The 23085-nt window shown below is 34.6% G+C and overlaps 1 protein-coding gene across 1 annotated transcript; it reads left to right on the top strand.

The window, feature by feature from the left end:
• Nucleotides 1-526: 526 nt before the first annotated feature.
• LOC123678697 lies at nt 527-22743 on the top strand. The gene is made up of 2 exons (XM_045615842.1): nt 527-812; nt 22157-22743. Exons 1-2 carry the CDS (start codon nt 527-529, stop codon nt 22741-22743), a joined length of 873 nt encoding a protein of 290 aa, XP_045471798.1.
• Nucleotides 22744-23085: the final 342 nt, after the last annotated feature.

The following is a 23085-nucleotide window of genomic DNA, read 5'->3' as shown; positions in this document are numbered from 1 at the left end:
ATTCTAATATCGTTGTTCATTTTTCAAATCACCTCCCCTGGGATTGGAGCAACCGAAACCTCTCTTGGTGTTGAAAAATATCAAGAAGTACTTCCTTGAGATATAGTACGTACGTTAAACCGCTTTAGTTCCTGAAACTGGGAGAATACCTGCGTAATACCTGGCGTTATTACATCAACTCCACTCAATGGGAATTGGAGTACTATAGCTTCCTGATAAGATCTGGTGTTCAGAAGGCTGAAAATAATTTACAGAGGTTCTATCCTAATAGCAGATTATTTCATTGAAAACCGATTTAAGTTAAGTTTTTATTTCAATATTATTTGTTTAGAGTGAAAAGGATCGATCTTTGTATATTTTAATTTTAATGAATTTGTAAGAACCTGGGTAGGAGTTTTGTTGCCAAATAAGCCAAATCACCCCTAGAAATCAGTCATTAGACCCTCGATCTCTTTTGTCGAAATAATTAAATATCAGAAAGCAGATATCTTGATTAGCTTAAGGAGTTACAGGACGTTTCTGAAAAATGACTCTCGGTCTCGACGAAAAATCTCTGCTCAGCAGCGAGATCGACGACCTTGGAAAACGCCTTGAGAACGTCAGACAATCCTTGACCATCATCATTGACGTGGCTGAAGAACAGTTCAATCTGCAAGCCGAGAACAAGGGCAAGATCGACGAGACCAAGGACCTCATACATTCCATCAAAGCCAGTACCAACGAAATAACAGCCAGTACCGAAAATCACGAACAGAAGCTGACGGTTGTTAGAGACAACCTTCTAGCTTTTGGCAAGGCTGAGGCCAGATCCAGTTGGTTAGAAACAAAAGACTGTATATTTCGGTATGTCTTGGTTTCTGTTCGAGATATTCGAAAAAATTATAAAACGTTTTACTCAGTAATTTTTAGGTCAAATGTTGGGAAATCGCAAAAAACTATTCCGTTATGTTCGAATCGTTCAATTTCGAGAAAAGCGGTACAGTTGTATGAACATGAGAAATCTCAGTTAGAAAACAACAATTTTTTCGAAAGAAATCAGGTGATATCGTCATAAATTAGATAAATAAAATGGAATTGTCGGGTTTTGTCATTGAATTTTGGATTTGTCAGGATCTGAAACTTACTTGCATGCGCCGTGGTTTGAAATTTGTCGTTAGAAATTATTATGATGGTATCAATAATATTCAAATATGTGTTTTATTATATTTTTATTGCTTTCCTTTCAATAACAACAAAATTTTGAAAAAACATTATTAAATCAGACTATCAATCTGATGTTTATTCGACTTGCTCACAGATTTGGCAGCTCTGGAATAGTGCCTTTTTCTGAGGCATTATAGTATCTTTCAGGAATTTTGCAGTATATCGTAGTATTACACGGCTGCAATGATTGGCTAATTCGAATATCTTGGATTTGTCGGGTTTTGAAATGAAACTCATACTTTGAAGGCGATTTTCTGAAATATTTTCGGGGTTTTGGATTAAAATGTAGTAGTGGGTTGTGTAAGAGAATGAAACGAATCCAAATCCGTATCTAACTCATTTTTCACCAAAAATGTCGGGTTTTGAAACCAGAGGATTCATATGATTATTATTATTTGAACTGGGGTCGTTGTGGCTCGGTAAGCCTTCCGGGAACTGCAATCATGTAGAACTTTTGTTCTAGTTTATATGATACTCATAACAGATCATGGAAATTAATAACCATTTCAGAGATATAGGATAAAGTTGTAATTGCCTGTGGAAATTCGGGAATTGTTTTGAATTTCTTTATTACAAATATAGGGTGGTCCAGATATTAGTTCAATAACTTTGTCGTCGGATAGAAAAAACTTCATATAAACATATATATCCTAACAAGTTTCATTTTCAAGATACAAGGTGTTGAATTTTGGAAAAAAACCAGTTATTTACTTATAGCTCTTGGATTATCTTATTCATTGTTTTAATTTTTTAATATACTGTTTCGAATTAGGTAAGTGCAGAATCACCCTCCGATACCCTCATATACCTGTCCACACTCCTTTCAAGGTTAAGAGCAATTCACTTTTCAGGAGATATTTCATTTCTAATTTTCTCCTTCAAGTGAGCACAAAAAACTGCAGCTGGATGATTCCTTTAACTCCATCTAATATAAGTATGGAGTTCAGTTCTAGGCTTCAGTCCCATTACTTACTTCTAGATGCATAATAATGTGAGCTCTTTCTGTATGGATACGACTCAATTATTGTTACCTTAAATATGGCTCAGTCCAATCTTACATTCTTTAGGACGCGGTTTCTCCCGTATAAGGATGCTGAAGCGTTCTTGTACGGAACCTAATGTCTTTACGATAGCTTGGGTAGATCATATCAAGTAAATTCTTCCTATGTAGTATTTACATATGCTATTTTGTAATCGTTGTGAAAAATCGAGTTTATTAAAATAAATATAAACCTTCAAGAACTTATCCACGAACTTCTTGTTGAATCTTTTAAGCTAAAAAGGAATGACCAAATTTCATCATAGATTTCAATAAAATATATCTTGAATTTCAGTATTATATGTAATTAGGTTTAAGAAAACTGAATTCTTCATATTCAGAATTTCGAGAAACTGTTATTCACATAAATCTATCATTTTCTCATCTCTGCTATATGCCCTCAAATGAATAATTCACAGCAATAGCTACTTTATAATAATTTCTATGTGTTTGACAACGAACTAATTTTTCTATGTAATTATTACAGGGCCGGCTTTAGGGGTGAAACAGTGAAGCGGCCGTTTAAGGTGCCTCTATTTGGGGGGCGGCAATTCGGCCCAGTTTGTTGGCCCCCTTTCCATATTATATGCTTGATTCTTAAAAACAACATTCCCTGCAATGAATATCTCCAAACTGCCTGTATAATAAATAACACATGACAGCCCCATCAATATAAACCGAATTCCCTATTACAAAGAGGGATAAAATCATTATGTATTTCACACTGACCAAAAACATCACTATCTTCGTTTTCGAATTATTCGGAAGCCGACATTTACATATTCAACTTATGGAAAATTCCTACCACTCTGTATTCCAAACTAATTAATGTTAAATATCAAGTGTTTTTAGTCGAACATATGCTTGTGATCCAAATTAGTTTTCGAAGCAATATTTTCCTAGATTTTAATTTTTTCACACTCTATGGCAAGATTCTTCATCGGAATAAGAGGGTTCTGTATAATCGGAGCAAGGCTGTTTTTTTTTTTGTGGTTATGATGGATGTCATGTTGTTATGCTTTCTCAGCATGGGCGCCGAAAAACTATTTGCTTCAGGTGCAATAATTACTCACGTTGGCCCTGAATTATAGTATAACAAAATGAGAAAAGCACTGACTGACAAGCTTTTGAGCTTATTCAATTTTGTCTATAATGTAATTTTTGTACGGGATCTCGCATGATAATTTTATCTTTAATATACTCAATTTAATCTAATCAAAATTTGTTTTAATATCAGTTTGGTATTCGTCCATGATATACAATATAATATAAAAACTTTTCAGGAATGTGGACAATGCTTTATTTGTCCATTCCTGAAAAGTTTTTATATTATTTTGTTTTAATATTTGAAGTTTTTCATCACGACCCTCTTCATTTTATATTCAGAAATGTTATTATCTTCATTTTTATTTCAAAAATCGAAATAGAGAATATAAAATCAAGTGACTAGAGAAATTTGGTTCAATATCAAAAACTGAAATGTAATACAAAATTAATTAATGAAGTAAATGTTCAAATTATTCACTGCGAATGCCTTGGCAACATAACCTGAAATAAAAATTTCTTCCAACGTTATTCACAACTCGGAAGGGATATACCTAATCGCAAGCGTTATTTGATCTTTCAACTATAATAACACTTGCTGTCACTTCTGAGATGCTGAATAATGTTGGATAACATTTTTATTTGAGGTTAGGATGTTGCCGATGCGTTCGAGGTGAATACTTTGAACATCTACTTCATTGACATTCATAATTTTTTTGCTACATTTTAGTTTTTAATAATGTACCATACCGAATTCCTCTAGTCACTCGAATCAATTTTCTCCCTTTCGATTTTGCAATAAAAATGAAAATGATAGCATTTCTAAATAAAGAATGAAGAAACCTTTCACAAAAAGAAAGTTGAATTGTCATTCTTCTTCTAAAAAATGCGGACCCTACCTTCAACCCCTTCTGAAAGTCAAATACCCCCAATTTTTCATTTGAAAAATTGGGGGTTGTACCTGTCTTTTGGAGGGGGTTGAAGGTAGGGTCCGCATTTTCAAGAAGAAGAATGACAACTTGAAATTTAGATTTGACGTGTTTCGGGATATTCCATAAATAAATACAGGTTGGGCGAATCTCGATGTTTTAGTAACCAAGATAATGAATTTATTCAATTTGGTTTTTCCATCCTGTATATGCCACTTAACATCTTGCTACACAAGGTCGCCTTGAAATAATTCCACCAATTCTTCAGCAAGAAATCCGATCGAGATTAATAACGACATCCATTTTATTATCTCACGATTTGAAAAATCACTACCATTAAATCAGGTGTAAGTGTCGCTGGGCATTGTTGACTGATATTAACTTACACTTGGACTCTGTAACGGGAAAAGACCACACACCTGGTTTAGAAATTCACCTTGTTTTCAACCAACCGACAGTTATTGTTTGATATCTGATAAGAAATAGTTCGAACGGTATGTTCACTAATGTATGGCTCAAATTGCTCTGAATCAAGCCATTATCAAGTTCCTATGCGACTTCGTAAACGGTCGAGCTGGATAACATTCCTTTCCATTGTCTATCTACTGTTTTTTTCCAAGTTTCGCATTTGTTTCAATGATAAATTGAAAGATTCGAGATAGTCAACTTCACGAGCCATTTGAGTTACATACACAATTACATACGTGAATTTTACAAAATTGCTTATTCTGCGACTATAGCGCGAAGGAATTCCTCAAAAATTTAACGTTTTCGTCACTCAAATTATGCGCCGAACACTTCTCTCAAGCAGAAACTGGTAAAAGTTTGATACACTAGATAAACTAAAATCCAGGCGTCCAATGATATGGAAAACGGAAGAAATATGAAACGAGTTAATCGGTCTGTTCGTGATGATCCCTACATATCCATTCGGAAGCGTGCTCTGGAGTACATAAATCGTCACTGCATGTATCTCAATCGAAGAAAATGGTTCCAGCAGGTTGGAGCAACTTCACACATGTCCTATGTGCCTCCGCCAAAAGTTTTTTTCAGGCAAATTGATGTCCAGGAGAGGTGACATTCATTAGCCCCCCGCTATCCTGATTTGACGCCTATGGACTTTTACTTAAGGTGTATACTCAAATCAAAAGTTTTCATTAGTAAAACAAATACCCTGGCCCAGCTAGAACAATTATTTAGTTGTTTGAACATATCTGAAAAAACTGTTTTTGAAAGAATATTAATAGCCATAGAAAAAAACAGTGGCGTTAATCGTATCCGCTTCCACCTCCATTTTCTGGACACTGGTATATTTATCGGTCCTAGACCGATAGTTTTGAGTTTTTAATTTCTCATTATTCAGGTTTTTCGAAAGGAGTGGCAGAAACTGCAACACCCAGAAGGAGATGTTTGAATTTTGAATTTTTTTGGTGAAACATAGATAGTATAGCAAGGAGTAAATGATTGAATTCGGAGAAAAAATCGTGAAGGTTTTTTCATGTAAACAATTATGTTACTTAGGTAAATATTGTATATCGGTTTTTGCAAATTTTTTCAATTTTACAACAAACCAGGTGTTCGTGGAGATCCAAAGTCGACGTTTAGTTGTTGTTAAAATTCCTAGAGCACTTGTACGCGGAATTTATTGCCAGCTAAGTGAATTTGAAAGTAGTCGAATTATTGGTCTACGTGGGGCAGGTTTGTCATTTAAAGAAATCGCTAACCTTACTAACAGAAATCAGAAATCCAACTTCTTTTATGAGATGTTGTCAAGCGTGGTTTGATAATGCCAAAATCGAAAAAGAGTAGCCACTGGACGTTGAAGAGACACAAATGAAGTTCAAGATCGAGGTCTAAGACTTATGGCCATTAGAGACCGATTTGCGACAACTCGAAATCTTTGACTGATGAGTGGTTGGGAAAACAAGACCATCCTGTAACTGTCCTAATGGTTTACAGCTGGAAAAGTTCTTTTGGACTGCAGCATTATCGACCCCATTTTGTGTCACCTCTAACGGTTGAGCATCGCCGGCAACGATTACAGTGGTGCAGAAAACGTCAACATTGGAATGTGGAATGGCATTAGGTCGTCCTTTCTGATGAATCTCGATTCTCCTTGGGTGCGCATGATGGCCAAAGAAGGGTTTGACGACGTCGGAGAGAAAGACGTGAACCTCAGTTTGATGTTGAGCGTCATATTCACCGGACAGTAGGCGTTATGGTATGGGGTGCTTTTGCTCATGCAAATATTTCACCTTTAGTCATTATTTGGGGTAACATCCCAGCACTGCGTTACCTTCTAGAAATAGTGAAGCCAAATGTTCTCTAATATTTTAGCCAAATAATGCCCGATCTCATTTGCCAGAGTTAGTTCAAACTTTTTCGAAGCGATCCATGTGAATCCTATGCCATGGCCGCCCAGATTCTCCGATCTTTCGCCCATAGAGCGTGTTTGTGGCATGGATAGAAGGTTTGGCAATTTACCACAGCCCCCACAGACTTTGGCGGCTCTGAGACATGAAGTACAGGTAGCTTGGGATAGTATCCCTAATGAAGAAATAGACCATCTTATTGCATCAATGCCAAGACGTGCTGGGGGAGTGCATAGATAATCGCGGTGGACAAATATAATATTAACAAATTTATTAAAAAAAATTGTAAACCCTTCGTTTGTTTTTCCAAATTTCAATCATATACTCTTCGCTATACTATCCATGTCTTACCAAAAAAAATTCAAAATTTAAACAGCTCCTTCTGGGTGTTGCTGTTTCTTTTTCAGTTAGTATATAATGAAAATGTATAGAAGAGATCCAAAAGTCTGTATATTTTCATATCTTTATTAATTACATGATTTTTTTCATATGTGTGATAATGTGAGTATGTGATAAAAGAGCAAATTATAAATAAACCATAGTGTGCATTGTTTATCATTTCCAATATTCGTTAAATCTGATCTCTCCCAAACGCAATGTACGCCAGTTCAACGGACGCACTGCTCCGATAACAGTGATTTTAAACGAAACATCTTCGGCACACTTCTTCCATAGGTAGGTACCTCAACCTCAACTGATCTGTATTGAAGTCATTAATATCAATCAAAAAGCGTTTTTCGGGTACGGTGCTATATCTGGGTGACATATCAGAATTCCAGGACCATTTCACGTATTACATCGTGCATCTGATTATGATCACTCCATATTTTCAGTCTGTCCGTGTTCGGAGTTAGGTAAGAGAACAGCGATACAATTTACGTTCGGTCTATATATCATTCGAGAGCTTGCAACACATTTTCGACATGGCTAGGAACCTTTTATTCGTTTTAGATGAATCATTTATTAATTGGATTATCACAGAAGCGAAATTTATATAATGGTACTAGTGCTACAGGCGGTGCGGGTGTAAGTATAATTACAATTGGGTCGTTCTTAGGCTGGGTCTATTCTAAATGATCTGATTGTGGAGACTTGGAACTTTGCGTTATCGACTGGGCAGGTAGGAATTTCGAAATTGAAGTGGACTGGAAATCATTCAACTTTCATTGAAGTGAAATATATTTTCTCTAATTCTGTGGCATATCAGTTCATTCTGCCTCACCTTGTAGAACATAATCGTGGGGTTATATCTCTGTTTCTCAAATATTTCATGGTTATATTTCATTATTTAATGTTGGTAGTCGAAACTCTCCTGTCATGGATTTATCTTTCATCTGACAAATTTGTGATATATAAAACAATTCTGCCAATCAGCATTTTCCAATTCAAAAATCACTAAACGATATTTATGGAAATATTCCATTTATGCCAATAAAAATGCAGTAAATTAGGAAAATTGAATTATATATGTATAATACTAGTATACAGAAGACTCATTCTAGCACTCTTTAATTCGAAAAAACGATACTTTGTGGCCTGTTTTTAAATTTTGAACTAGTGGAAAAATATAAATAACTATTCATTACGCGAGTCAACTGTTGAAATGATAGTTCGAAAATAATATAAATATTAAAACATTGCTAAACAATATATTTTCTCAAAAGATCATATCTAATATGAGTAGATTTAGATTTAACTTGTTGTCTCAGAGCTTGTTGCAGTTGTAGAAATTTTTCTGGACAAACATAAAGCTCACAACTATGTTGAAATGGTTAACAAGATGCTCAATAGTTTCAAATCCTTAGGGTTGCAATATGAGTATCAAAATACACTACTTACACAGCCACTTGGACCGTTTTCCATAATATTTAGGAGGTGAAAGATTTCACCATCAAGACATTAATTATGGAGGACCGCTACCAAGGAAAATAGGGACATGGCAGATTACTGCTGGAGTTTAAAAAGGTACTGTTTAAGAAAATATTCAAGAATGTCGCGGAAAAAAGCTTGAGTGTTGAGTGACTACTTAATTTCTTCAATTTTTTTTTTTTTGTAAGTACGACATAATATTGTATTTTATATAACTAAAATAAAAATTTTGTATCTACTTTTGTTTACTACACTTACGGATTTGAGTTAGATTAATGTAACTATTTTCCCTAAAATTGTACATCTTGAAAATTTGAGCTCCTAGGTAAAAATGAATACGTTATTTGAATTCAGGACATCAAATTGATATAGAATCAGCTCAAAAATCCTCGACACCAAAAAAGTTGTTCCACTGTGTTATAATTATTTTTTGCAGAATTCCTTCTATACTAGATAATAAAATTACTAGTGTTTTTTTTTGAGAGAATTTGAGAATGATAATATGCGGTTGTACTGTTGTTCATGTTTTAGACAAAATTCTTATTTCGAATCTGTAGAACACGATTTGTGAATTTCAAAAGTGGAAAATTAAGGAATCAAAATCATTCCTACTACCATTGAATTTGATGGAAAACTATAACATACATACATCACGCATGAAACTGAAAATATATTTTTCGATACGATAGGATTTTTAATTTTAAACTGAGTGTGAAAATTCCAGGGAATAATTTAATTTCCTTGAAAAACCTCCAAGAAAAGTCATAGAAAATAGTCAACCAAAACAATAGGAATAATTAAATATTCATGTGATAATTTCATTTACCATCAGTGTTTAAGATCAGATGAAACAATAATTTCACACCAGTCTGAGAATTAGCCGAAATAGAATCATTCAAATTTCTTGAATGAAAGCATGACCAACAAGCGAAATATTCAAAAAATTATCCGGTGTTCAGGTTATAACATTAATTACCTGTTGTACACACCCCAATCTATCTCCTTGCCATATGTTTGTATTATTTTCTAACGATTGAAACATATGATCTGATAATTGAACACTGATGACAGGGCACTTCTCAACAAAAGACTTGTGTGAAATTGTGGATGCCCCATACTGAATTTTCATTGTAAATTGATGAATGAACTATTTTTTTTGTGTTTTAGGCCACTGATGCTATCAACTTCCAATAGACAGAATAGGAAATGTGTTCACTAATATTAATTCTATGCTTCATGAATTTTCTTCAAGTGAATTATTATTATATTAATTGCTAAAAAAACAGAAACAGAAAAAATTTACGCATGAACATCCATTATTTTCAAGTCCTGTACACCGAAATCATAATATGAAAATCATTATAGAAAGAACTTCAGAACTAATTGATAGATTATCAGGATGAAAGAACACATGTTTTGATTTCTTGGATAGAATTTATGAATTAATGTGATACAGCAACCTATTTCTCAATAAATTTTCTACGAATAACTCTTAAAAAGTTCAAAAAATATACTGAACAGGAAACAAATGGTTTTGCTACAAAGATCACCATTCATTCATCTTACTAACTTGATAATTCAATCTATGAATTTCTTATGTTAAAACTCTATGTATGGTTGAATTTATAAATATTTATACAATTATATATGCAATTTTAGAAATTCAACTCAAATCTATAAGGAAGGCAGGTGACGCTTACCAAACGAGGACGTAGTTTATGCCCGACCAATAGGTTGGGTATGCAATGAAGTCCAAAGCTAGTCAAGAAATTTGCCTCTTGAGTTTATTTTCAATTACTTTTCTTTCGATGAGTTTGTAAATTATTTACTTTCAATAAAATATCGGTTTGCCTATGTTTTCTATGGTTTTCATCTGTAGGTGTTATTCAAAACTTCATTTCCTTCTCTAAAATGAATTTCAAAGAAAATGAAATTCAAGACGCAGCAAAAGATGCAAGCAGGGCCGGCGTTAGGAGTGAAACATTGAAGCGACTGTTTCAGGCGCCTCTATTCGAGGGGCGGCAATTAAGCCCAGTTTGTGGCCGCCTTTTCATATCTCTAAAAAAAATATAGTCTCGATTCCTGAAAACAACATGAGGTTGATCCGTTCCGCTGAGTTTGTCAAGATTCCCTGAAATAAAAATCTCCAAGCCGTCTTTACTAAGCCGCCTGTTCAATGAATAACACATGGCAGCCGAACCAATATAAGCAGTATTGCCTATTACCCTAATTGAAAGAGGGATGAAATGTATTTCACAAAGACGAAAAACAACACTATACATTGGACATCAAAAATATCCCGAAACACAACAAATATATCATTTATTAATGAAAGTGATTCCGTATTGTCTTCAGAATTTGCAAATCTGGAAGGGAACAGAAATGAAAACAGTGCCCAAAAATTTTCACCTAATTATTTAAAATGTAAGCAGGGAAGCATCAAACTTGAAAATCAAGTTCGTGAAAAATTACATACTTGAGCTTGACTTGACTTGATTTTAGATATTTATTGCTTGACTGATATCAAGCTATTTGATATTACTTGAGCTTGATATGCACGCGTCGCACGACATATATTTCTGCAATCTCATGCGCGCTTAGACTGAATAAGGGGATTCCTCAAGCGCCGAGAAACTGAAGCATTCGCCAGTGTGACTTTATTCGTTTTCTCACATTTCTATGATATCTATTGGTAGATTCTGGTAGTTTCAGAAATATCTTTCCAAATTTGGCCTAAATGGCCAAGGATTTTTTATCAACGCCAGCATCTTCAGCTCCTGTTGAAAGACAATTCTCCAGAGCTGCTCTTACAGTTACAAAAGCCCGCAATTGGTTAGGCGACAAATCTATAAGATGTTTTAAATCCTGGATGGGTAATTATAAAATCAAGCAAAGCCTGGAGGTTTCCCAGTATTAAGAAACTTTATTTTTTATTTTGTTATGATTTGTTCATGTTTCTATTTCAAAAAAGTTGATATTTTCGGTTCTTTTATACAATAAATTTAATAAATAGAAGTGTTTTTTGCAAGGTTCCTTCTCATTTCAACTTTTTTTCATTGATTCGACACTACACAATAAAACTGCTAAAAAATCAAGTAGCTTGATATGATTCAAGTACTCAATAAATAAATACTTGACTTGACTTGAGATTGAAAAACTACTATTTGATTCGAGCTTCACTTGATTTCAAGTCAAGCTTATAAAGCAAAGCCGTAAATCCCTAACTGCAAGTTTGCTGTCATATAGGTTTTCCATACCATTTGTGATCCAAAATTGCGCGTTTGTGATTGGTGGAAATTAAGATGAGGAAAATAAATAGTCGGACATTCAGAGCCGATTGATAGGACCGCTGCTGTTCAACATATACATACATGGCAGACATATTTTTGATGTGTGATGATAGGATCAATGATGGTTAATATTGTTTAATCTCTCGTTTAATCTGTTATATGACTTGTGTTGATTCTGTTATTTTGTCCAAATTCTATGATATGTATTGATGTATTGTACATTCTGAAAGTGGATTTTGGTTATTTTTTAAGTTTTGGAAAATTTATTGTGTCTTTTCTATCACTTCAGGGATTAAATTGAATAGCTTGCTAGACTTCGCCCTGCTGTGATAATGATCTGCAAATAAAGACCAGCTATCTATCTATCTATCTATCTAACATACCGAAAATGAATAGATGCAGTTTGCAGATGACACTGTCATATACTATCACAGTAAAATGCGGAAAACAATCACTAGGCACCTACAGATAGACCTAGATACACTGATGGAATACTTCAAGAAATGGAGATTCAAAGTGAACACATCGAAAACAGTTGCAATCTACTCCGGAGGAACAACAGTAAAAAAAGAGAAAGCAGAAAACGTCAAAATAGAAAACCAGACGATAGAATGGAAAAAGGAAGCAAAATATCTGGGAGTAATACTGGATGAGAGAATGAATTTTAACAAACAGATAAAAGAAAACAGAAAAAGACAAGGCAATTGCACGGCAGACTGTACCCATTGCTCAACCCTAAAAGTAAACTTTCTTTAAAAAACAAGCTGAAGATATTAAAAATAGTGCTAATACCAGGCATTACGCATGCAGGAGTTACCTGGTACAATACGAAGGACAATAATAATGATCAGTTGCAAAGTACGCTAAATTCAGTAATGGCGCTCCATGGTATATAACTAACCAACAAATCAGAGAAGAACTGAAAATTGAAACTATTGAAGAAATAGTCAATAAACAAAGAAAGAAGACAATAGAGACGCTGAAAGAGCACGAGAATAAGGAATTGGGAAAGATAATACAAATCAAAATAAGAAAGACAGATAAGAGGAAATACCTCTTTCACAGAACTAAATAGAAGAAAAAAGTGACATGAAGTAGGGAGGAAAGCCTTCCAATCAGACAACAGCAGAAAACAGGAGAAATGAAATTAGAGGCGAAGAGAATGTAAATTCCGGACCTTAAACAAAAAGAAGATCTGAGTTCAGAGCCGATTCTTTCACAAGCGAATACATAAATTCATTCCTACAAAATTTATTTATTCCCACGTAAAAAAAACCAGCCCCTCAATTTCCCCAAATAGCAATTCTGTTGGAATAGGAAACAAACCATTGTGTCCACAGCGTTTTCCAACTCGACATATCTCAGTCGAGGTGCCGACAACAGTAGCCCACCTGAATCGCCCTAATTTGCGACAATACGGAAGTACATCCCCATATTGACATCGTTGACATAGTGAACAGATACCCGCAACTCTATAATTACAATTTTTCATTCGATTCTTCCATCCCCCGGTCACAAATAGCCACTCAGTGACAGCTGTTCGATTTTTCATTTCGGCAATTCGTAGGAATTCCACCGAAGGAAACAGGTGACCGGAATAATCATTCGAGCACTAGATCCCGTCGTGGCTGGCCACCATTACGCCGGATAATTACGCATACGCACAGGTGAATACGAAATACACCCAAAAAAATTACCCTAGAGGGTGTTTTGATACAAACATTAGGTGTCTTACTACAAATTGTGGTGGTTGAAAGTTTTAACGAATATGAATTCACTGGATTGGGTAGAAATGCGTTATTCAGCTATAATATTTCACCAAAAGTTTAACTGGAAGCGACATTTACATCTAACTTGATGTAAGCTTACTTTACGAGCAAAAAAATTATTTAAAATTGAACAAAAAGCATCCCAAATTTAACAGTTTAATTTATTATTTCTCCTAATATCAAAAAGGGGTTTCCAATAAGTGATTTCATTTTAAATAGGCCGTTCTTTTGTTGTCTTTTTTTGACGCAATAGCATTTTTTTAAGGAAAGTTTTGTTGCCTTATTATTTCTTCAATAGGTGATCACAATTGGCCACCGAAATCTTGTGATTTACCATGGTTCGAATTTTTCTTCGGGATCACGTAGACGATAAGGTCAATGCTCCAAAATAAATTCAAGATTTTAAAGGTGATATTCGTGAAGTTATCAAGGACATACAGCCGCTAATGTTCGAATTGGTCATGAAAAATTTCATGAAAGAATATTGTGCTGCAAGTGTAGCCGTGGTGGACATTTAGCTGATATCATTAACCATTGTTAATGGCACACCTTCCTCTTCACGATGAAATAAAATACATTTATTTGTCTTAAAATATACTCCTTTCTCTTATCAAAATGAAACCTTTTATTGAAAAACCATTTTACGAAAATAGTTAATTTAATCGACATATTTAATTCAATGATGTATATCATCTAATATCTATGAATTCTTTAAATCAATTCCTCATTTTTTTTCTCTTAAATTTCCTGTATCGCATTCTTGATCAAGGGACATTTATGGGATATATAGCAACCAAAAAAAAAATATTTACTGAAGTAATCATACTCTTGTATAGTATATCCAAAGTCAGTTGAACTAGTCCATACAAACGCTTGGCCATAGATGTCCTTTGAAGAGGATACCGCAATTCGTTAAATACTGGGGTTCATTTTAAAGTATTGTGTGGCAATAAATTCACTAGTCCCAAAGGAATTTTTGGAAACTTGGACAACCCCTGAATAATCGAAATATTCTGGCTTCCTCCAAGTGACTTCGGATATACCATACTAAAACTAAACGACATTTGTGTTCAAAGTTTTTTTAAAAACGATGTCCCCATATCTGAAACTGAAATTGCTGAATGAATTGAAAAGAACTTTTGCATTAGGTGTGCCACCTTGTTTCCTTGTCCTTCGCTTCTAAAAAAATTTGCTCTGTAGATTTTTTTTATAGTGAAAAAACTTATTGGAATAAGTTTTTTTTCTACTTTGACCAAGAAGGATTTGAATTTTGTATTATGTTCATTACAGAATGATATGATATGTATGAAAAAAGCAAAACTATGCTGTATTATATGTTGAATAAGAATCAGTATGATTTGAAAGTTCGTTTATGAAGAAAAGCAGAGTAAAATTCGAGGTAAAATTCTAATATAAATATGCGTGCAACTCTCGAATTCCACAATTTAGGTACCTATGAACGATTATTTTAAAAACTTGCCAAATTCCTTCTTCGTTTCCTAAAAAGGTTTTCGTTAGAATGCAGGCACTAGTTTTGTTTCAGCAGATTCTGATTTGAAAGGTCAAAGAAGAAAAGAAAGGAAAGTAATGAATTATATATTTTTAATTAAATTCAAAATATCAGTAGAAAATGTATTCATAAATTATGTTTGACTCGACCTCCACCATTCCTTATACAAGCACGTTGCATTTTTCTTATTTCTTCAGTTGTTAATTTTGGCTTCTTTACTTTCAATCTCCACGTTGCTTCGTCCTTATTCTAACGGTATTAGATCCGGACTTCTCGCTGACCACGAAAATAATCCAAAATTATAATCAAATTTGGTCAACGTAGAAAAAATTGAAGAAAGATGAAGTTAGGTGAGAAATCTCTTAATAATTACAAGAACTCAATATCTCGTAAACTGTTGATTTTCGGTTAATATACAGTCCATTCAGGAATTATTGACATCGAAGTAGGTCATGAACGTCTAGTCGCGGCTTTATTTCTGGTTACAAAAATATCACTAAAAATTGCTATGGTTCATCATAGAAATAACCAGTTTAAATTATTTTCATCATTTTTGTATCCCAAAGATCCTGAATTTTCGAAATTACGATTATTACGAAGGGACGCATACAGTCATGATTTCATAAATTGAAATTCAGATTATATAACGTAAAAATATAGTGAAATGCTATCTCATTTCAAGGAAATCCAATGAAGAGATATCTATTCATTTAAGAGTCGCCCATGAAAGATCCCATTGAAGATCATTAAAATATGCATATTCCTTTTCACCAAAGGCTCTTCAAAAATTGTTGCATTACTGATGAACACTGGATACCAACCTGCTTGCAAATTTCTTATCAAATAACTCTTATGGATCATTTTAACTGTGGTGTCTAAGCTGGTGAAGAAAACAGAAAAAACTGGTTGACAAATTTAAATTTAGCTTAGTGAATGGAAGAGCAATATCATAATAAGACAGAAATAAAATTCCTTTTATTAACAGTTTTAAACTTGTAACCAATTGAGTTTATGTAATGTTGTCTTTGATTTATTAAAATTCAGATGCTTTTTGGTCAAATTTCATCCAGGCTGATATATTGGTTGCTTTTGGCTCGGCTTTTGGTAACAATCAAATCATTCAATGATTCTTTGAAGGTGAAATCGTATTGCACAGGTTTTCTTCCACTAATAATCCAGGTTGTAATGACTTGCCTTCTTCTTTTTTCAAACAGTACTGTGAGAAATACTCAAATAAACTAATCAATGTGTGTTTGAAATTGATACCACTTTTTAGTTTCAAAATTTCTTCGATCAAAACCAATAACACAAACAAACTGAAATCTAATCTCCTGTCAATGACATTTCCAATGTCAACCCGAAATCTGCAATTCAAAATGTTACTGAATGAGCCAGTACCAACTTAATTTCGATTTTCCAAAGCCACCCGGGATGTGAATAATTCCTGAATGGACTGTAGCTCAAAAGACAGCAAATGGGTCATAGGTTTAAGATTCGCGTCTGATTTGAAGACACCCTGTTTAATATTTGAAATGAACGTATGTATATGATGCAGCCACATTGTGAAGAATCAATTGATGCATTATTCCTGTATCTTGAAAATTCAAGGCAAAGGCAGTTAGGCCACTTCTTCATTATAAATCCAAAGATTTAAAATACCTCGCACCCAATATCAAAGCTTACAACTCCTGAAAAAGTCTTAATTTTTTATCCAAGTATACCGCAAAAAAAAAAGAAGTAGTTCATTATCTGGCCTTCCAACCTTTCACCACCTCTGTGCAGACCATAAGATGTGTTCACCAACCGGCATTCAGCATTCTATACATCGCGAACATCTTTGTGTGGTCGAAATTAACTTTATCAGCGCAAGAATCATCTATTTGGCCGTTAAAACAACGAGAAACCTCTGGCATTTCACATATTCCCTCGTGTAGGCGATCTCCTCTGAATTCATCAATGTCACCATGGCCTCCTATGGCGTGTCATGTAGTGCAGAAAATGAGACGGTCAAGTGTAGGTAAATGTAAATATCTCGTTTACGGACTTAGGAGTCGTCCAGCAGTGCGCTGGGTTGTATTTACTTCTTGATTTACTTTCGTTTTACATCGAGTCGCTATCGTTAAATGAGGTAATAGAGGCCATCCGTCATATGGTCCAGTGGACATGAGCAGCACTTTATTTCTGTAAAATGTCCATTCTTCACGTCTATTTGTTGCAGAAAGAATTTATGGGTTTATGAGCGTGAAAAGTCGAGGAGCTTAAAGATTGATTGAATGCGTATCAATCAACTTGAATAGCTATTGAATTGCATAAATGTCGTTATGTCGATTTAGTAAATGAATATCAAATTATTTCCTGTATACAGGGTGAGTCAAAAATGTATACCAAGCTTTCTGGGAGTGATAGTACATTGAAAAATAAGTAGTTTGATGAATAAACATATGGCCCTAAATGCTTATTAAGGGCGATATATCCTCTCAAAGTTGATAAAATTGAAAAAAATTCTCCGCATAACTTCTAAACGGTGAATGTCGCCAGATTGAAATTTCATTTATAAATGTATGTTGTTAAAATACATTTTTCATCACACTTTTACATTCGGTTATTATTAAGAGTGTTTTTAGAGGGTGAATCATGAGGTTTTTGGGACAACTTCTATGGCTATTGAATCCCGGGATGAATGAATCTGCTGACAATATAGGACTTCAAAAACTCAAATATCTCGAAAACGGTTTCATTTTTTGTATTTGGATAAGAGTTCCTTTTTCATGTAATTTTCTTCGCTCCATCGAATACTTCTATTTTTTCACCAAAACGAATAGAACGAAAGACGTTGTCCCAAAAAAATCATGACTCACCCTATAAAAGCACCCTTTATAATAATTTCAGAAATGTAGAAGTGTATTAAAAAAATGTATTTTAACAATATATATTTATGCGCGAAATTTCAATTTGGAGGCATTCAGCGTTTAGCAGTTATGCGGTGAAATTTTTTAATTTTACCAAAAATGTAAGGATATATCTCCCTTGATATACAATTTAGGCCATAAGTTTATTCATTAAACTATAATTATTTTTCTATTTACTATCACCTCCAGAAAGCTCGATACACATTTTTGACTCACCTTGTAGATGTACATATTCTCCTGTTAATGAATGAGTGAAAATTAACGAAGTGATCTTCTGAAAAAAACCGAAAGAATTTTGTTTTCTGAAATAGTACCTATATCAAAAATATGACCATTTTATTTTTTTATTTTGTTCATTAATGAACTAAAAATTTTATCGGAGTGAAAGTTTGCATTTGAATGTAAAAGGATAATTTCAATATACAAAATTTCATATTCCATAACCACAACCTTGATAAATTTAAGGAGGATATCGAAAAAACTTACCCAATATTTCCGTGACCACAAAATCGACAAAGTTAAGATGTTGGGTGTTGATATGAAATAACAATTTCAAGCTCCGTGCAGAACTTCAAGGTGATTACTTCACCAGAACCGTAAAAAATTCAAGAAGAATATTGGGAAAAAAACACAATATTTCTATGATTACAGATCCGATCAAGATGAAATTTTGCACATATACAGAGTGTTCCAACATTGACGCGACGCTCTATTATGGTTAAGCTCTGAAATTTCCGAATGTTTTTGATACAGTATCATTAGGCTCCATTAGAGCTACATTCTCAAATTGTTTGGTGATACACATTGCCAAACAAGTGTGAATGACCAAATAACTAATTTTTTTATAGATCATCCTCTTTTTTATTTGGATATGAGTTCGAAAGTGAAAACTAGAAAACAAAGGTAAGTAATGATTTCTTCATAATCATCGAGAACTCTACTGTTTTTTCAAAATGTGACGATTCATTAATGACTTATTCAAACTACAGGCTTGTTCCAAATGGCCTATATTTTATTTTCTCATTTAAGATAATACCATTTCCCTACCAAATAATTATAAAATACAGGGTATGCCATTTGAAATGAGCCCGATATAAAGGTTTGAATACGTCATCATTGAATCGGCTTGCATTCTTGTGTTAACTAAATTCTAAAAGTCTTGAGGCCTAAAACTATATGCAAAATACGGTATAATCTCGTTCGTGGAATGCATCTAATTCCCAAGATCGACTAGGAATCGACAAACCTGAGTTTTCATAAACTCTACGGGCTACAGCAGCAACATTCTGAGTTCTTCTCAAGCGACGCTCACGGTTTTAATTCTTCAATTCAATTACTTGCCCCAACAGCTCAAATTTTTTCACTAGTTTCACTAAATGATATATTTTATTCGAAATTGAAATATTCAATAGGTTATGGGTCCAGTTATAATACTGTTGTGAAAAAATGCAGGGTTATCGCTAGGGGGGAGGTAGGGTTGGCTGTCGCCTAGAGCGGCAAAATTCAAGGGCAGCATTTAAAGCTTAATTAACAAAAATCATATGTGTGAAAATTCAAAGTACTGAATGAGATTCAATTCGGTCACTAACAACAGGAAGGACTACCAACAAATTGAATTAACATCAAAAACTATCAAACGCCGCGTTATGCATTATAATCAGAAATATCCATATGTCGCATAATTCCCTCATAGTGCTGTTTACGAGTTATTAACACTAAAAAAACACATGCACTCATCAGTCTTGTTAGCTTTCGCTTTGCTAAACAGTGCCGAATTTTATTGCCACTTGGGGCGGCTTCTGGATTATTTTTCTCTTCAATTTTCAAGATGTTGATTTCTCAGAATGGAATGTAAAAGATACGGGAAAAACAAAATGTTCAAGCTTTTTAGTCAAAACTGAGCAGAAGAACATTACACCACAGGGGCCGCTCTAGGGAGGCGGAAATAATGGAAGAGTGTATTAAATAATTTTTTTTAAGTTCAAGGAATTTCACAAATGATTTGTTTCATAAAATTCACTAATCTTAAACATCTTTGCACCGAAAATGTCTGCAACATCTATTTTTTTTTTGTGTGAATATATCCGTGTCAGCCGGTTGTTTTATTGATTCATGTCAGAGAAAAAGAAACGAAATGTTCCAGCGTTTTATGATGTCGAAACTCAGCTGATGAATCTGAAACCTGAATTAAATTCATAAGAATTCAGTTTGGCACGTTTATTGTTTATTACTTTCCATGTTTCCTAAATCATCTATTCGATTCAAACTTGAATCCATAAAAAATTTAACACTTAAAATAAATTTTTTCGCTCCTAAAATACTTTTCATAAAAAAAATGTAGAAAGTTCTGCACAAATCTATGAATACAAATACAAATTTACCAATCCAACTAAACAACCCTCTCCCATTTTGTTACTTCAAAACCCCGAATCTGCAAGAGTGCCAACTTTTGAATTTTTGCTGGGGCAGAAACACTAGATCGGGCCCTGGAGCCCGATTATTCGATATAAATTTTCTTCTGTTAGAGCTGCAAATTTGGTCTCTGCCTAAAGCGGCAGTTTGGCTAGCGATGACCCTGAACAAATATAAAAACTGCAGAAAAATAATAAGTTACTTTACCAAACTCAACAAACACATTGAAAATCAATAGCAAACTGTGTTGGTTTGTTATTGCTATTCGAAATTTCAAAAGACTTGTCCAGCTTCTAGAACTAACTAAATTGGAAGACCTATGTTAGGATAAGCAAAAACCGCCGACACCATTGAAACAATAAACAATTGCTGCTAATGAGCTATATCTCAGGAATAAAATAGATCAACGTCAAAGTCATACTCTAATACACACCTCTAGATAGAAAATTATCATCGAAGTATGTTAATCATTTAAGACACTACCTATATCCATACCATTAATATTCTAATCTGACATTGTCTGGCTCAATTTCACGAAGTGCTCCGGCTCGAGAGACAAGTCCGGTGCCGATAAAAAAGCGTGCTGTGAAAGCGGTCCGGGAGATACTTCGATTACGAACAATGGCGGGAATGCTGATCTGTCGTAGCCACAACGCTCTTGTTCAAATATTTTCATAATCAAGATGTACCGCCCCCAAAATATGATCTAGATAGCTTGAGGTCGGTATTCTGGGTCAAGAGATACGATCATGGATCGAAACCATAAGTATCATTCCGAGTGAGTTTGCAATCTCTGTTCAATCGATTGCTAATTGTGCACATTTCTATTTTTTCGAAGTTGGTACTTGAATTTGAATATCTATTCTACTGACTGACATTTGAATGAGAGTGAACACCTAGGACTTATTATTTGTAATCCTCTTCATTTTTAGTTTGACTGAATGTACAAAACGTTATCAAAATATAAAGGGTGTTTCAATAAGAGGTTTCATTTTGATATTGAAAAAATATTTTAAGACAAATCAATGGATGTTTATTTCATTGTAAAGAGGAAGGTGTGCCATTAACGATGAAAAACGATATCAGCCAAATAGCCGCCACGGTTGCAACACATTATTATTTTCATTTATTTATCTATTTATTTAATCAGACGGCATAGCCTTTTTACATTGTTGAAAAATTTCAACTATAACAAATCTTCATTAAAATATACAAGCACATAAGTGTCACAAGCACTCATTCATCCTTAAGTTAATTTTCCAAGAAAATCACATTATCAAAAATGTTTTTATTAATTTTGGGCATTAGGCAAAACCAGATCCGAGATGCCAGCAAACTAGTAAGAGCTTGGGATGCGAAGTGCTTCTTCAGGGTGATTATGATACTGAAAATATATCAGCCTGACATTTGTTAGCTAGGCGAAAAACTCTAGATAATGGACATTAATTTGTTGGCGCAAAGCTAATGTGAAAAACCGCTCGAATTCTAAGGAGCGCTGGGCTACAGTTGAGATTTATTCTGCTATACATGAAATTTTCAATGGCCAATTCCCAAAAAAGTCCAAAGTTGGTAAATCACAAGATTCCGGTCTAAAGAATAATCAATCATAGCTCGGTAGAGCAATCCATTCACCTTAACAGTTGCACCAGTTTCATTTTTGAATAAGTAAAGTCCAATCGCACCAGCCAAAAAACTGCACCAAACAGAGACACGTTGAGGATGGAGAGGATTTCAAAAATCATTCTAATCATCATCGTACTCTCCGAGGTGAAAACCCGAATCATTTTGATGCATTATTATTTCACCTCAGAGCCACCTGGACCTATCCCGACTTGTCAAACAGAACGGTCTATTCCTGAGATGTCACATGTTTCGATTGATGAAGAAACCGTTGAGAAATACCTCTTGGAACTAAAAGTTGATACCTCTCCTGGACGTGATGGTATTACCTCTCGTTTACTTAAATATTGTGCTAAGGCTATGGCGGTGCCTTTATCCATCATATTCTCCAAGTCATTCCGAGACTCTTGTCTTAAATGTGACTGGCTGTCTGCCACTGTTACGCCAATTTTCAAGAAGGGTGATAAGCTCTCACCACTGAACTATCGTCCAATAAGTCTAGTCTCATCAGTCGCCATAGTTATAGAACGCATAATCTGTGACCAACTTATCAAATTTGCTATGGAACACTCTATCATACCGCGGGAGCAACACGGCTTTATTCCCGGCCGCTCCACTCTTACTAATCTTCTAACAGGTCTGTCTGCTTGGACTGAGTCGTACGACTTTTCTAAAGCCTTTGACCGGGTTCCACACAGGCATCTCATTTCGAAGTTGGAGCATCTCGGCGTTCGTGGAAATCTTCAGCTTTTTTATCCAACAGAACATTTCGTGTGAAAGTGGGTGATGCTTTATCTTCATCCAACAGAACAGTTGGGTCAGGCGTACCGCAGGGATCGGTTCTTGGGCCCATTCTCTTTCTCCTGTACACATCCGATCTGCCACGTATTTTAAAATCCCCATGCCTCCTCTTCGCGGATGACACGAAGTTGTACAACAACCCTCTTTCATCGTATAGCACTCTTCAGGAGGATTTAGACCGGTTAGTTCAGTGGTGTTCTGATTGGTTGTTGCTTTTGAATACTGATAAGTGCTCAGTTCTACACATTGGCAAAACAAACCCATCTTTTCACTACCGTCTTGATGGTAAAACCCTTTCTTCTGTTTCGCATCAGTGTG

Source organism: Harmonia axyridis, chromosome 4 (genome assembly GCF_914767665.1).
Source record: "Harmonia axyridis chromosome 4, icHarAxyr1.1, whole genome shotgun sequence".
Taxonomy (NCBI): domain Eukaryota; kingdom Metazoa; phylum Arthropoda; class Insecta; order Coleoptera; family Coccinellidae; genus Harmonia; species Harmonia axyridis.
This window is presented reverse-complemented; position numbering and strand designations above follow the sequence as displayed.

What these genes read in the sequence shown, in the direction of transcription:
- LOC123678697 (XM_045615842.1), top strand. Translation starts at nt 527, where the DNA reads ATGACTCTCGGTCTCGACGAAAAATCTCTGCTCAGCAGCGAGATCGAC. An exon ending in CAAGGCTGAGGCCAGATCCA is followed by an intron (nt 813 to 22,156) that starts GTTGGTTAGAAA and finishes ATTTCACCTCAG; the next exon opens with AGCCACCTGGACCTATCCCG.